This window comes from Pipra filicauda, unplaced genomic scaffold, assembly GCF_003945595.2.
Source record: "Pipra filicauda isolate LSUMZ 115617 unplaced genomic scaffold, ASM394559v2 scaffold81_size6448238_pilon, whole genome shotgun sequence".
NCBI lineage: Eukaryota > Metazoa > Chordata > Aves > Passeriformes > Pipridae > Pipra > Pipra filicauda.
The window spans coordinates 1,500,847-1,513,957 of NW_024104998.1; the positions used below are offsets into that span (position 1 = coordinate 1,500,847).

At 35.6% G+C, this 13,111-nt stretch overlaps 1 protein-coding gene across 11 annotated transcripts in view; it reads right to left on the minus strand.

The window, feature by feature from the left end:
* Positions 1-437: 437 nt before the first annotated feature.
* The window catches only part of ARL15 (ADP ribosylation factor like GTPase 15), a 261,132-nt gene continuing 248,458 nt past the window's right edge, over positions 438-13,111 (minus strand). For all 11 annotated transcript variants that reach the window (XM_039390403.1, XM_039390406.1, XM_039390405.1 and 8 more), the window contains one exon: positions 438-4,549. In XM_039390403.1, the coding sequence (XP_039246337.1) occupies positions 4,397-4,549 (153 nt within the window). In that variant the 3' untranslated portion in view covers positions 438-4,396. The remainder of the gene's footprint in view (positions 4,550-13,111) is intronic.

Here is a 13,111-nt window from a genome sequence, read left to right on the forward strand (position 1 = left end):
TTGTTTAAACTATTAGGTCAAAGGGCTAATGAGCTAATGAAAATTCTTTCAAGAGCTCTCAAATGAGGCATGATTAGTTGGTTTTCAATTCCGATTTATATGAAACAAAAGAATTAAAAAACAATTATCAGTTTAAAAATCTTTCATTTCATTCCTAGTCTTGGTTAAGAGGCAGATTTAAAAATAGTAAAATGGAAAAAGCATACCTTAGTAGCTGAATCAGCAACTCCAGTCTGGCTCAGCAGTGCTATATTTCCATCAGCTGTTACAACTTGCACTGTAAGAGCATCTTCTACTCAAATAGTGTTCGATAGGATAACACTGAGCTGTTTCAACAATCTTTTCCCCAGAGTATATTCCTTTGCTCAACTTCTGTAGCTTTTGTTTTGTATATGTACTTTGCCATGTCATTTATTTAAAAATAATTTCTAGTCATATAAACATGTCTTTCATTTTAATATTATGGAAGAATTGTATAAAGATTATTCCAATCGCTGTTTCAGCAATAAACCTGCAATACCATTTACATATATTTCCAGAGTAATGACATCTTGCTGTCAAAAAAATCAGTCAATTTTTGAAAGTTTCTATTTTGTATGTATGTGTGTGTAAATGTATGACGTAGCAATGATTTATACAGGAATATTTTTTTACACTTATGGGTAAATAATTAATCTTGAACATTCCAAATCAAGGTAATATGCCATACTCCCAAGTTGGCTACTTTCTCAAGAAATCAAAACTTATCAACTCAATTCTACACAGCATTTATTTTCTTTTTTTTTTCTTTCTTTCTTTTTTTTTTTTTTTGATAGTGGAAATTATGTATAAATCATAAACAGTACAGGTTCCCCACGTCAGCAGTTGACCATTTAATTGGGTCAACTTCATGTATAGACACTGTATTTTTAGTATAAAGTTAAGATAATATGGCAGTTAACTAATATTTTTTGACTACAGAAAAGATACAAACTTTTGTAATATAAATTAATTGCCATTACAAAAAGGCAACTGTATTAAGTAATACGGTACAAAAATCTGCAACTTCTATAAATATAATGAAATGCAAGAAGTTAAATGAAATAATACATCACAGATTTTTGTATAGCGTATTTGAATAGGCAAGCTAAGATACACATGGAGCATTATACAGCAAGAAAGAATATCAAAACCCACTAAGATTTAACTTTTTATCCATACAAATGCTAGAAGTACAACTACAGGACACGACATGGAAGCAGTAAGATTACCAGCTCAGAGTGGGCAGACAAAGAAGTCTTACTGATGAGCTGTAAAGCATTAGGCAGCAGACAGAAGGTTGTCAAAACCAGCTGTTGTTGGATATTGATTGATAATGTTTTCACTCTGACGGCTGAGACGCTGCAGACAGCCACAGGTCTGAGAAGCCCAGTGTGGGCACACACACATACACACACGAAGTAATTTAACAGATGGCTAAAGAACATTAAAGCACATCTTTTTTAAAAAGAAAATGTTCACTCCTTAATGAACTTGCAAGTAAAGTAGAGCCTAGTGCCCAAGTTTATTCCACCTAAATGATAAACACATTTGAAAAGATTAAAAAAAAAACAAACCAAAACAAACCAACAAAAACTGAAGCAATTGAGATTGGTTAGCAGAATGCAAACTGCATAGTGCTTACATATTCTACCAAGCCAGAGCATTCAACAACACTATAGACAAGGAATTATGACATGAGCTGCTACTGAATGCTTTTATCCCCTCACAAAAAGGTGAAGTTGCGTATAGACATTAAAAAGGTACACATCCATTAAGTCTATCTACAACACAAAACCACAGAAGTACTACATTCAAAGTAAAGTTAAGTGTTGGTTTTAGCCTTCAGCAGTTATGAGGTATTGTTTCAATCTGTGGTGAGGAATGATCGCTGTATTAATAAGAAAAAGCATACTCAAAATAATTCGGTAAATCAAAATCACTGCTTCTGTGCAGTTGACATTTGCCTTAAGGTCCTAGTCTAAGTGGCCACCGGCATATGCCAAAACCATATTCTCATCAATGTATTGGGCCTTTTTCATGTTAGTCATGTAGCACCTTCTAACAGTGCATATCTGGGAGATCATGACCAAAATGTAACTTGGAAACATTAAAGTTTTTGGACCAGACCGATGGTTTTTCTACTGATGGCAGAAATAAGTAAAGTTTCAAGAATGCAATATGGTTGGGCTTATTTTCATTTCCTGTATGTCCATAACTAAGGGAAAGAAGGGGAAAAACAGTAAAAAAATGTTATTTCACATCTTCTAACTAATGGCCAATGAAAAAGCAGTAAAAGCTCTGAATCCCCCATTTTGCCTGCCTTCTCTGGCAAGTAATTTTCCCACGTCCTCCTTACCACTTACTTGTCATTGTCTCTAAACAGGACAGAAATTTGGGGACCTTGTGGAAATCTGAGGACTCTGTAGCCTCTAATCTCACGTAAGCTAAGAGAGAGTTTGAAATTGTAAATTAGATTCAATTCCTTCTTAAATCCAGGGAAAGGAACCTCCTTAACCCATACAAGAGAAACTGATGGGCAGATGGGTCCCGACTAAAGTGTGCAGAGAGAATTGAACCAAAGCAGGGCTACTCTGCGCTTCAAAATGAACAATTCCAGTTCTTAGTTATTTCCAAGAGTATTAGGAGTGAGACGATTGACCTGGTAGGAAAGAGAATAAAAAAACAAAGCAAGGAGATGCCCTTCAGGCTTTCTGCCTATTCTATCTCAAAATGAAACAAGGAGTTTATCAGTTTTCCCAGCTTCTTTCTGATAACAGAAACCAAGTTAAAACAGTGGGAGCAATGCAGGAAATCCAAGGAAATTGAAAAGTAAACAAAAACACCTATTAAAAACATTTTGTTTAACAAAGAGTATAATTGCAAGTAATAGAGAAATGGCTTTTATCAGCCTTTAAAAGCTGATCTTTGCTATTTTCTTATCCCCAAATAAACTAATGAGAAACTGCAATAAACATTAAACAAAATATAAATGCTCAGAGTGGAAAGATATGCTGCTTAAAGCCCTGAAAAACGGCGCTATAAGTTTCAGAACACAAGCAGAATCAATGAGAAACTAATGACACATCACTACAGTTTGTATTTGCAGACACTCAAGGGTAGCTGAATGTGCAAGGCACAGCATTCAAGGTGTGCACCAGTCCAGTAACTGATCCGCACGTCCCCTGTTGTCACTGACTCAGTGACAAGTGGCCTGGCACATTTCTTTAATGAACAAAATTGGGTTATAAAGTTTTAAAAAAATCAACAAAAGGCAGCCAAAACACTGCAAATCTGGGGAAAACGTGGAAATAGAAAATGTGGACTGTGTTACTTGAACCAAAGGGGCTTTTTCTGAATGTATTACAAATGTTGTTTTCCAATGAATACTTTTTTGTCTTCTAAGTAACACTTAGCCCAGAGTAAGCTTGAAAGAACAAGACATAATCCCCTTGAAAAGAGAAGTACAAACACTGGAAGACCCTTAATTCTGGTATAGATGCCTTGGCAATGTTACAATAACAGTAGTAGTCTACAAATGAGTGATAAAGGATGCAGTCCTTATTTCAAATCACTCATACTTCTATCTAGTAATAAAGCCTCCACAGATGAACTAACAGACATTTACCTTGCTTTTTAATGGAAAACTACTTTCAATTAGTTTATTCCTTTATCCAACTTTTGTATATTTCTAAGAAAATCATTTTACTTAGATCACCTGTTTATGTCACCTACTTTCCCCAAACACTGTTATCTGTGCACATCTGTTTGTTAATTCACTTTTCATCAAACTTCCAGCAAAATAACTGTTCTGCCTTTGGCAAGGTTATGCAGTGATTTTAAAAGAGGACTCAACAAATTTGTCAACTGTGTTTTCACTTACTAAAACCTCAGGAATAACCTTTGCATTAACATGAAACTGCTTGCCTTTTAGGTATCCTAGGTTCCCAGTGGCTGTGCTTTTCCATACTGTGAGGTCAGTAAACAAGCTAATACAAATTAGACCCACAAATCATTTAGATATTAGTTATTTTTTAAAATCCAAGGTAACACATAGAATTCCTCCTTTACAGACTAGGTTATTTTTGTGCGCGCAAAATTCCCTATCAAGGATGATCGCAAAGCAAGAAAGCAACATGCACTGTGCAGAAATAGTGGTAAACAAAGAGGAACTTCCTACTTCAGTAGCATAGACAACTCTACTGGAAATAGTTGTGTACCTGACTCACAGAACATTTATTTTAACAAAAGGACATTCTGCACTAACTCTGTATGAACAACATATCACAGCTCAGTCTTGATACCACACCATAATTAAACTGTGTGCAGAATGAGCAAGTACAGTGATGTCTGGAGAACCACTCCTTTCTCTTGGATTTCACATTCTTGAAGGTTCGAAGTCTCTCTCTTCTAGCAAGTTTATTAGAAGGGAGAAGCTGTCTTTTACTGCCTCCATATCATCCAAGGAGCAGGGTTTAAGAATCCAACGCTTTCCACGTGCAAGCGGCTCAAGTTCAAAATATTTTTTTATCTATTGAGGAAAAAAAAGAGACCAGTGTATTAATATTATAACGAAAACTCTCTCAGATCTAAAAAAACAAACCAAAACATAAAAAAACCAAACAACAAACACAACATAAAAAGATGAGGATATGAATTTTTAGAATCTTACCCACATCTGCTCTTATAATACAGGTTATGTAACATGACCTGAAAGTGTTTTCTTTAGAGGTGAGTGAACTGCTTGGAAGCTACCATTCTACCCTTGCATTTAACAGCATGGGAGGTCTGAGGAAGAATTGTAGTGATTTAAGGCAAAGAGCAAAGCACATGAAACATTTGCTCAAAAACATATCCAAACCAGCAAAAGTAACTAAGAAATTTTAGGTTATGTTTGTATTTTAATGTTAACTCTGAATGTTTCATTATACTCTTACTGGTAAACACTTAAGATGCAGAATTTGTCACAAGACTAACTTCACAAATCAGACATCAAAAATGTACAAATTCTAAACATTCCAGCCAAATGTGAGCTATAGCACAGCATCTCTTAGTGACATAGAGAACCCTATAAAAATAAAAATTCTTCCAAAATTGGTTAGTCTTTCTAAAATTAAACATAAAAGACTAGCACACTAATGTTAGTAGGATAGTAATAAATATTTGTGAGACATGATGCAGTTTATTTGAAAGACCAATAACTAGTAACACTTGTTGCACCAATTGTCAAGGCAGAAACACAGACCCACTGGAAGACTGAGAAAGGAATGATTTTATTTTAGTAATATATTCCAATCACTTTTCAAAATACCAAGTAAAATATCAAAACATATTTTTTAATTTTCTTAGGAGAAGATAGTAGTCTGCAGATTATACTAATCCACCTGTTTACTGTTTTCATCAAAATTTTAGTTTTTGAAAGTAAATAATCCAAAAGTCTACTCATGTTTGACTTGTCCACATAGACATTTAGTTTTTACATCGAAAACTATATCCATCAGAACTTACTACTGTCAATATATCAACAGAAGTATTTAGCTCTGACTTAGTCTGGACATTCTTGTTCATTGTAATTATTTGCCAAATATTCTTAATTTTCTTTTATCACAGACTGTGTCACAAATATGCAGCACAATAACAGGAGCAGTTACTCATAACATGGTAGGCAGTAGAGGCCCTAGACAGGCAACTGGAGCCACACTGTGTAAGGCTGCACGTGCAGGAGGAATAAAAAAAAGAAAAGAAAGAAAGGCTTCCAAAGTCCATACAAGCTGCAACATCTCTATGAAGCTCTTATAGTGTCTACAGTTTTCTTTATTAATGTATTCTAATGGACAAAACCAACTGCAGTTGTATCAACTTACATAATTCAGAATTCAACCACAACTATGTGGCAGGAAGGCTTTCTTATTTTTTAGAAAGAAATTTTGACCATAGGGTTTAGTAACAAATGTCAGGAAAAAATGGGTTTTGAGATGGACCTTCTGCTTACCCAGCTGGATACAGGTGAAAAATTTTAGAATCTATTTCCATCAAAGTAGAATTATATCAATAACCTTTGAAAATGCAGTGTAGTAGTAGACATTCACTTCCCCTTAAATTTTAAGACATACATTTGAAAAGTTGAAAGAAACAGGACTTCAACAAACAGTATTTTAGTATCATCATACCTACTTTTTAGCATTGTTATTTCAGTGCCACATCAGTACCTGATATGTTGGCATGGTTATGCGCGATAAGAACCAAAATACTAATCTCTATAAGGGACGTATTGCTATGTTCCCTGCAGCTGAAGTGACACCAAATTGAATTTACTCAATGGCACTGATCACAGTACTTGAGAAGCAGGGTAAGAAAGCTCTCTTGCCTGTTTCAGCAATAGCCTCCTTGACTGTCACATAAGGGGAGGAAGTAAAAGCTGCACAGAAGGATAACAAAGCAAGGTATCAGTGCAGTTAGTGGGCAGAGCAGCCCACTGGTTTTAAACTGACAAATATGGCTGAGTAATTTGAGATGTTTCAGACCCACAGCCCAGAGGATGTCCACCACACCCCCTCTACTGGAAGACTATTGCCATCAGCCCCTTGAGTTCACTGAAGTCTGTCTGCAATCTTCTTTACACAGACTCTTGAATTAAGGCTACACCATATGAAGGATGGTCATTACATTGTAAGGACAATACTTGGGTTTAAAACTAGAAACACATGCACATGGAATTGGTGGCCATAAGCAGACTAGCATTGAGTCTTGTGCCTTTGTGGGCAAACACAATACAGGTTACCAAGGTACCCTTTAGCCAAGAAAAATGACTACAGATGCCAACAGCATCAATTTAGTGAAACAAATTTTGCAGATGAATTATTTATTTGGATGCCCAATGTTGATTAAAGTGTATTTTTTTCTATTTCTAGCTGTGTAATTGAAATGTAACTAAATCAGTGATGTGCTGTCATCATTTTCCACATCTAAAGAACAGTTCAGAGTATCTGCATAATAGGTCCTAGATGAATGCCAAAATCAAAGTGTTTGTTAACCAGTGGCTTTTGAAATGGGAAGTTTTGATACTGGCATAAAAACACAACTGCTTATATTCACATAAGTAACAGCTTCATACCTTCTACAGAGAAAAAAAGGATTTGCTAGATGACTCATGTCTAACACAAATCAAGAAAAATAACATTAATTGGCTTACAAATAATAAATAACTAAACCAGAAGTAGCACGGAAGTGATTTTCCACAACCCAAGGGACACTTTGTGGTATGTTACCATATTTCCTCATTTAAACTTCACACCACAAAGGAGTTTGCTAAACCCTAGGGTTTTGCAAGTGAGCTCTATGAACTTTGAAACTTCCAGAAAGAAGTTTTCAGGAACAAATATTTTCCGATTTACTATAACTTCTCCCCCTCTCAACTCAGAAGGTGTCATTCACTTTTTAGAACAATTCTTTTTTTTAGACTTAACTAAAGAACCATTTTTTTACACGCAACAGATGAAACAACTACACGAAAACAGACTGGCACAGATGCCCAACACTTTTTATACAGCTGAGTTTTCCACTGGAATGCTCTCAGCTTTCCATCCATGTTTGTTTCTCTAGTTGCTTTCTGCCCTGATGACCATCATTCACACTCATTGCCTGCAGATTTCCTAAGAGGATGTACACTAATCACCAAAGTATCGAAAGGAAGCTGAAATTCTCTGAATACTCACTCACGTAGGTAGCTCTTGCATCATCAACAGTTACTATTTTACAGCTCCCTTCAGTCAAACTACTACAAAAGGGGTGAGTTCCTCAGAGAAGCTCTTCTGCCTTCCCCTCTGCATGAACAGCGAAAAGCTTTCTGCATGTTCATGGATGCTGGAGCAAAGTACTTCAGAAGTCTGACACACTAGATGTGCATTTATATACTGGTTTTACATTTTCAAGAGTTTATTTTGAGAATGCTAAATTTTTAAGATATAATCTTGTAGGAAAACATAATCAATTAAATCTACATAATTTTAAGACTTCTTTACTACAATTTTACAGGATCTCACTGTATGTCTTGACTCCACATGGGGGCCTTGTTTTATAGAGAAGCTGACAATGTATTTACACCACATTCTGAAGTCAATAAAATCTAACAATACATGTTTGAAATTCCCAGTCTTCCAGTACTCCACCTTCTAAGTCCTATTCTGCTGGCATAATACATTAAACATATGGTTATCAAATGTTGCTTAACCTCCATGCTAAAAAGTCAAAACACAATAAAAGGACTGGTGCCCAGAACCTCAGCTGGTGTAAATTATCATAGCAGCATGGAACTGATGTTACTAAACTGATATACGTAAGCTGAGTAACCAGGCCCTGCTGAAACCTCTTCTATGTTCTATTACTGAAACTCATCATCTAGTCAGTTCACCACACATATGAACATAAGATCTATAGGAAAACTTAGGTACTTTATTATATGAAAACCAAGTAATTTCTACAATTCAACATGAAAAAAAAAAAGATGATTGAAAGTATTATTTTTCATTCAAATCCAAAATTTTACTACCAAATTTCATCAACACAAATCAGCTTCCAGCCCACTGGGACTAATCTGTTCCAAACAAATACAAAATTCAGATAGATACTTACATTACCAGGCTGGTAACTGGAGAACTTAATGGATAAAATATTTCTTCATTCATTGCTGTTTACTGAACAATTTAGTGGGGATAAAAAAAGTGTAACAAAATGTTTATCATATCCAGTCAAAGGCTTGGTCTCATCAGCGTCTCAACTACTCTGAATTTTTGAAAGACTTTTTCAGGACTAACCAAGTATTACTGCAAGAGGGTGACTGGTGGGGGGTATGAATTCAAGTAATATAATCTAACTTGCTGAATCCTTGTATTAACTGCAAGAAATGGTTCATTCATCTATCCCTAATCTGCATGGACAAGAAATGAAGTAATAATGGGAGATCAGGGTTCCCTATACCCACACTGTGGAAGTTTCATTGAGCTGTGATCCTGAGATTACCTTTTCAGACATCATAAAAATCTGCCTTTTGGAGCAACTGTTTAGAAGATGCAGGAAAGAGAGCCAATTTTGATTGCCACTTCATGAACAACAGACAATTGATGTGTAAATTCAATGTCTTTGGAGAAGCCGAAAGTCCGTCACATAGCATTAAGTTTTAAAAAGGGAAACTACATAAAATGAGGAACTTAAAGAAAATTAACTGGGCAGCTAAAAAGGTAAAATGTTTGCAGGTGGCTTAGAAAAAAATACCATAATTAGAGGCTCAGAGTATATTTATACTGTTACAGAAGACTTCAAAATAAACAGAAAAGCTTTGAACAGTTGCAGTAAGGAAAAGGATGGCATTAGAGGTAAAAGAAGTCATGTCTAAAAGAAGAAAACAGAAAAAAAAAAAAAAGGAAATTCTGGCAAATTAAATAGAAACCACAAATGTTGACCTAGTAACCACGGAGTAGAACTCATTGCTTAAATCACCACTGATGCTAAAAAGTAAACTGAAATCCACTCTAGTTTATATTAGTGTGCTGGACTGCAAACTGCACAACCTCTTGAGCTGCTACGTGTACTTTTCTGCTGGTCCTCTTCTGAGTATAGTGATTTATAAGATTGTGTGGAGTGGATTGATAGCCACTTAATCTTAAATCAACTAGCTCAATCCACTGTCACTCAGGAGTTAACACTTTCATGCTTTTCCCTAAAAATCTGCTAGAAGGTTCCTCATCTGACACCCCACTTGGTGGAAAAGGACCTCCTGTCTGACCAGAGCAGCTGCTGTAACGTGTACAATTGTTAGCCAAAGTCTCATAACATTTATTCCTCCTACAGAGACACTTCACATCATCCTGAAAAGATACTTCATGTGGATCTGCTTGTATGCTGCTTCATAACAGTGACCTCATCCATATCTAGAGGGATCCTTGTAATGCACCTATGCATCATAAACACTCCCAAAGCACCTGTACCTCATAGTTATTGATTCCATACAGGATATCTGTTACACAACAGGGAGGGGAATGAAAGTGCCCAGATGACGGGATGGTGATATGCCATGGTCTGGAGCAACCTAGCCACAGAGCTATTTCCAGGTGTGCTAGTTGAGGTCAAACACCACTATCAGCCATAGAAATGCCCTGACATTCTAGTTCTTTGAAGATCCATATTTCACTGCTCACTGAATTCCATGTGCCAAAGCCTGTATCTACCATGCCAAAAATTTGGGATGGATCCATTAAGTATGTATTATGATAATGAGAATTATTTGAGCTGCTTTTTTTTTTAATTTTAAAATATGACCTGCAGAAGTAAAATCAAAAGAAAAATCAAGTCTGTGTTCTTCAGCATTTCTGAATGATGCCAGCAATTTCTCTAGACAAGATTTCAAAGCCATCAGAAGCCATTTAGTACAATGCCTCACAAGGAGTGGTGAATACTTTACAAATTAGTGTTCTCGTTTGTAGAGCTTTCCAATATTTTTTTTAATTTTTTTTAGATGTTGAGTTTTATAAAAGACCACCTGAAGCACATCCAACTGAGCTTTGTACTTAGCTTTGTAAGAGACCTGGATGATATTTTTGGCTCCTAAGTCTTTACAAAGAGGAACACAGTCACTTATAATAATGTACACGGTGCTTTGTGCACTTTTCCATCTTCAGAGGTCACAAGCCACAACACTTTTCATGTTGCAAGTGATTGCTGAAAGAAATATATTTTAAAGAAGATAACTAACTATTCAGAATGAAGAAATAGGATGCCTGGCAAATCAGCATAGCCACACTACTCCAAACAGAGAGCACACAGTTCTGGCAAATACAAATGTGAGACAAGAAAAGAGGGAGTGAGCTAGAGAGTGGGAAGATTTTTAAAATCGATAAGTATTTTGTTTTTACAGATACACAGAGTCATGTTATTATGGATCTGGGACAAATAAGATGGATGAGAGTGAGGATAGGCACTTCTGAGGTTGCAGAAGTGCCACTGAGATGTGTATGTGGATGGAAGCAAAGATGGGCTTTGAGAAGCTACTAGAATCTATCAGTTCTTTGCACAAGTCTTTACCACAAAACAAGGTACTACGGTGCATTAGTTTTTTGGTTACATTCTGTTCGTTTGTTCAAAAAAAATAGTAAATCTCATGTAGCTGCCAAAAACATATACCTATATACTCAGTCTTTCATGTCTTATTCACTGACGATATTCTGTTTATATAAGCATGTGTTTTTCCTACAATTGAAGACATAGAAATAACATGAGAACAGCAGCAGCATATCTATACAGAGAAAACCAGACTTTCAGATGAAGATTCATACAACCAGTGCTGCACTGGAAAAACAAGTTAAGGGCTCACAATTATCCGAGTGAAACAGCATCTCTTCTTGAGTGACAAGTGAAACAATGAGAACAGAGAAGTAGGTACTGTACAAAAATGCATCCAATGAAAGCACAGTAAAATATTTTTCTTTATTATCTACAGCTCTAATTCTTTATCTTATTCCAAAGAATTAATCAGAAGTGAAAATCAGACATCATATTTAAGTTACTGTTCCTATTGCTTCCTTTCTTACCCATTGTGTTTTATTAAGTACTTTGGGATGCCACAGATACTGTCTGACAGTTACATATTTAAAGTGTTAGAATATAAAATCCTAAAGAGTAATGCTGAAAATTAGCCTTGGTTAAAGATAGCTATTTGGAGGACATCTAATATTCACATATTTTTTTCTTCCACATACTGTAGAGACACAAAAATGCCAATTTATTGCATATGAAGACAATTTGCTATGTAAGTGTATTCTTAGCACATCCAAATGTGTTCTTAATCTATATAAAAAGTGACTGATTGAATATAAGATCCATTTAAACTTAGAATAACATGTTTAAATTACTATCATTGCCCTAATCTGTTAACAAAAAACATAGAATGGAACAGATCCAAAGATAATTTTACAAGAAACCTACTAAAAGCTTTTACTATACCACCAATCTCCTCTCTACTGTCTCACTCAGGTTTGGTTTTGTTACATCTTCAGGTAAATAGCTGGAGATGTAAGGAATACAAGTAACTAGTAGAAACTCAACAGTCAAGAGATTTAAAAAGAAATCTTTCAAGGCCTTCCAGAATTTTTGTAGTATCATTTTTTTTAATAGTCTGCAGATACTCATGGTTTACTTCAGAATATAACATTACTGACAGAGTATGTTGATTTCAGCAGCAAAATATGCTAGCTTTAACTACAGATTGTGGCTTTAACTAGCAACAAAACCTGAGACAAAAGTATACAAGTGCTGAGATTTTACCCTCCCCAACCCAAAAAAGTTTACCTGTGATGTAGAATGTCAAAATAACCTTTTCAATAACGAGAAGTCCAAAGATCAATCGTTATTATGACATCCTTTCTGCAAATAGCATGCTTTCTGTTCAGATAAACAGTATTTTCTAGAGAGGTGCATGTGTGATGATTCATTTGCATGTCTGAACATGTATATAAATCTAGCACTTGAATAAATAACATCTGTATACTGTGCCCACGTCTGCAAAGAAACAAAACACTGTACAGACATGTATTCTTGTATCAACAGCACAGAACAGGATTTCTAAGGGGTTTTGTGGTTGGTTCCCCACATTCATGCTGCTGACACTGTTCCAATTTAAGAGCCAGTATGAACACAAAAGAAAAGCCATTCAGCAATAGCTGTGGTTCTACAAGATGTGTGCTCCCATGAGCAGATCAGATGGCAGTCATGCCTATTTCTCTTGTTCCTTACCAGGTACAGAGCACAGTGTACAAATGTAGGATGGTTTGAACCTCCCTTTAGGTCTTTTGCCGAAGGGAGTATTATTCATTATGCAAAATCCACACAGTGGAAATGGAAGCTCATAACTAACTGCAATTAACCATTTCCTGTTCAAAAGTAGAAACTGCAATAAATACATTTTTGAAAAAGTTAACATAAAATATTGGTAAAGCAAAAAGTGTTCCCAGAGACTAGAGAAGCTATTCACTGTAGGCGAATTTAGGTTTTCCTTTGTACACTACAACTATGGAGTACCTTTACAGTGTCATTGAAAAGCCAG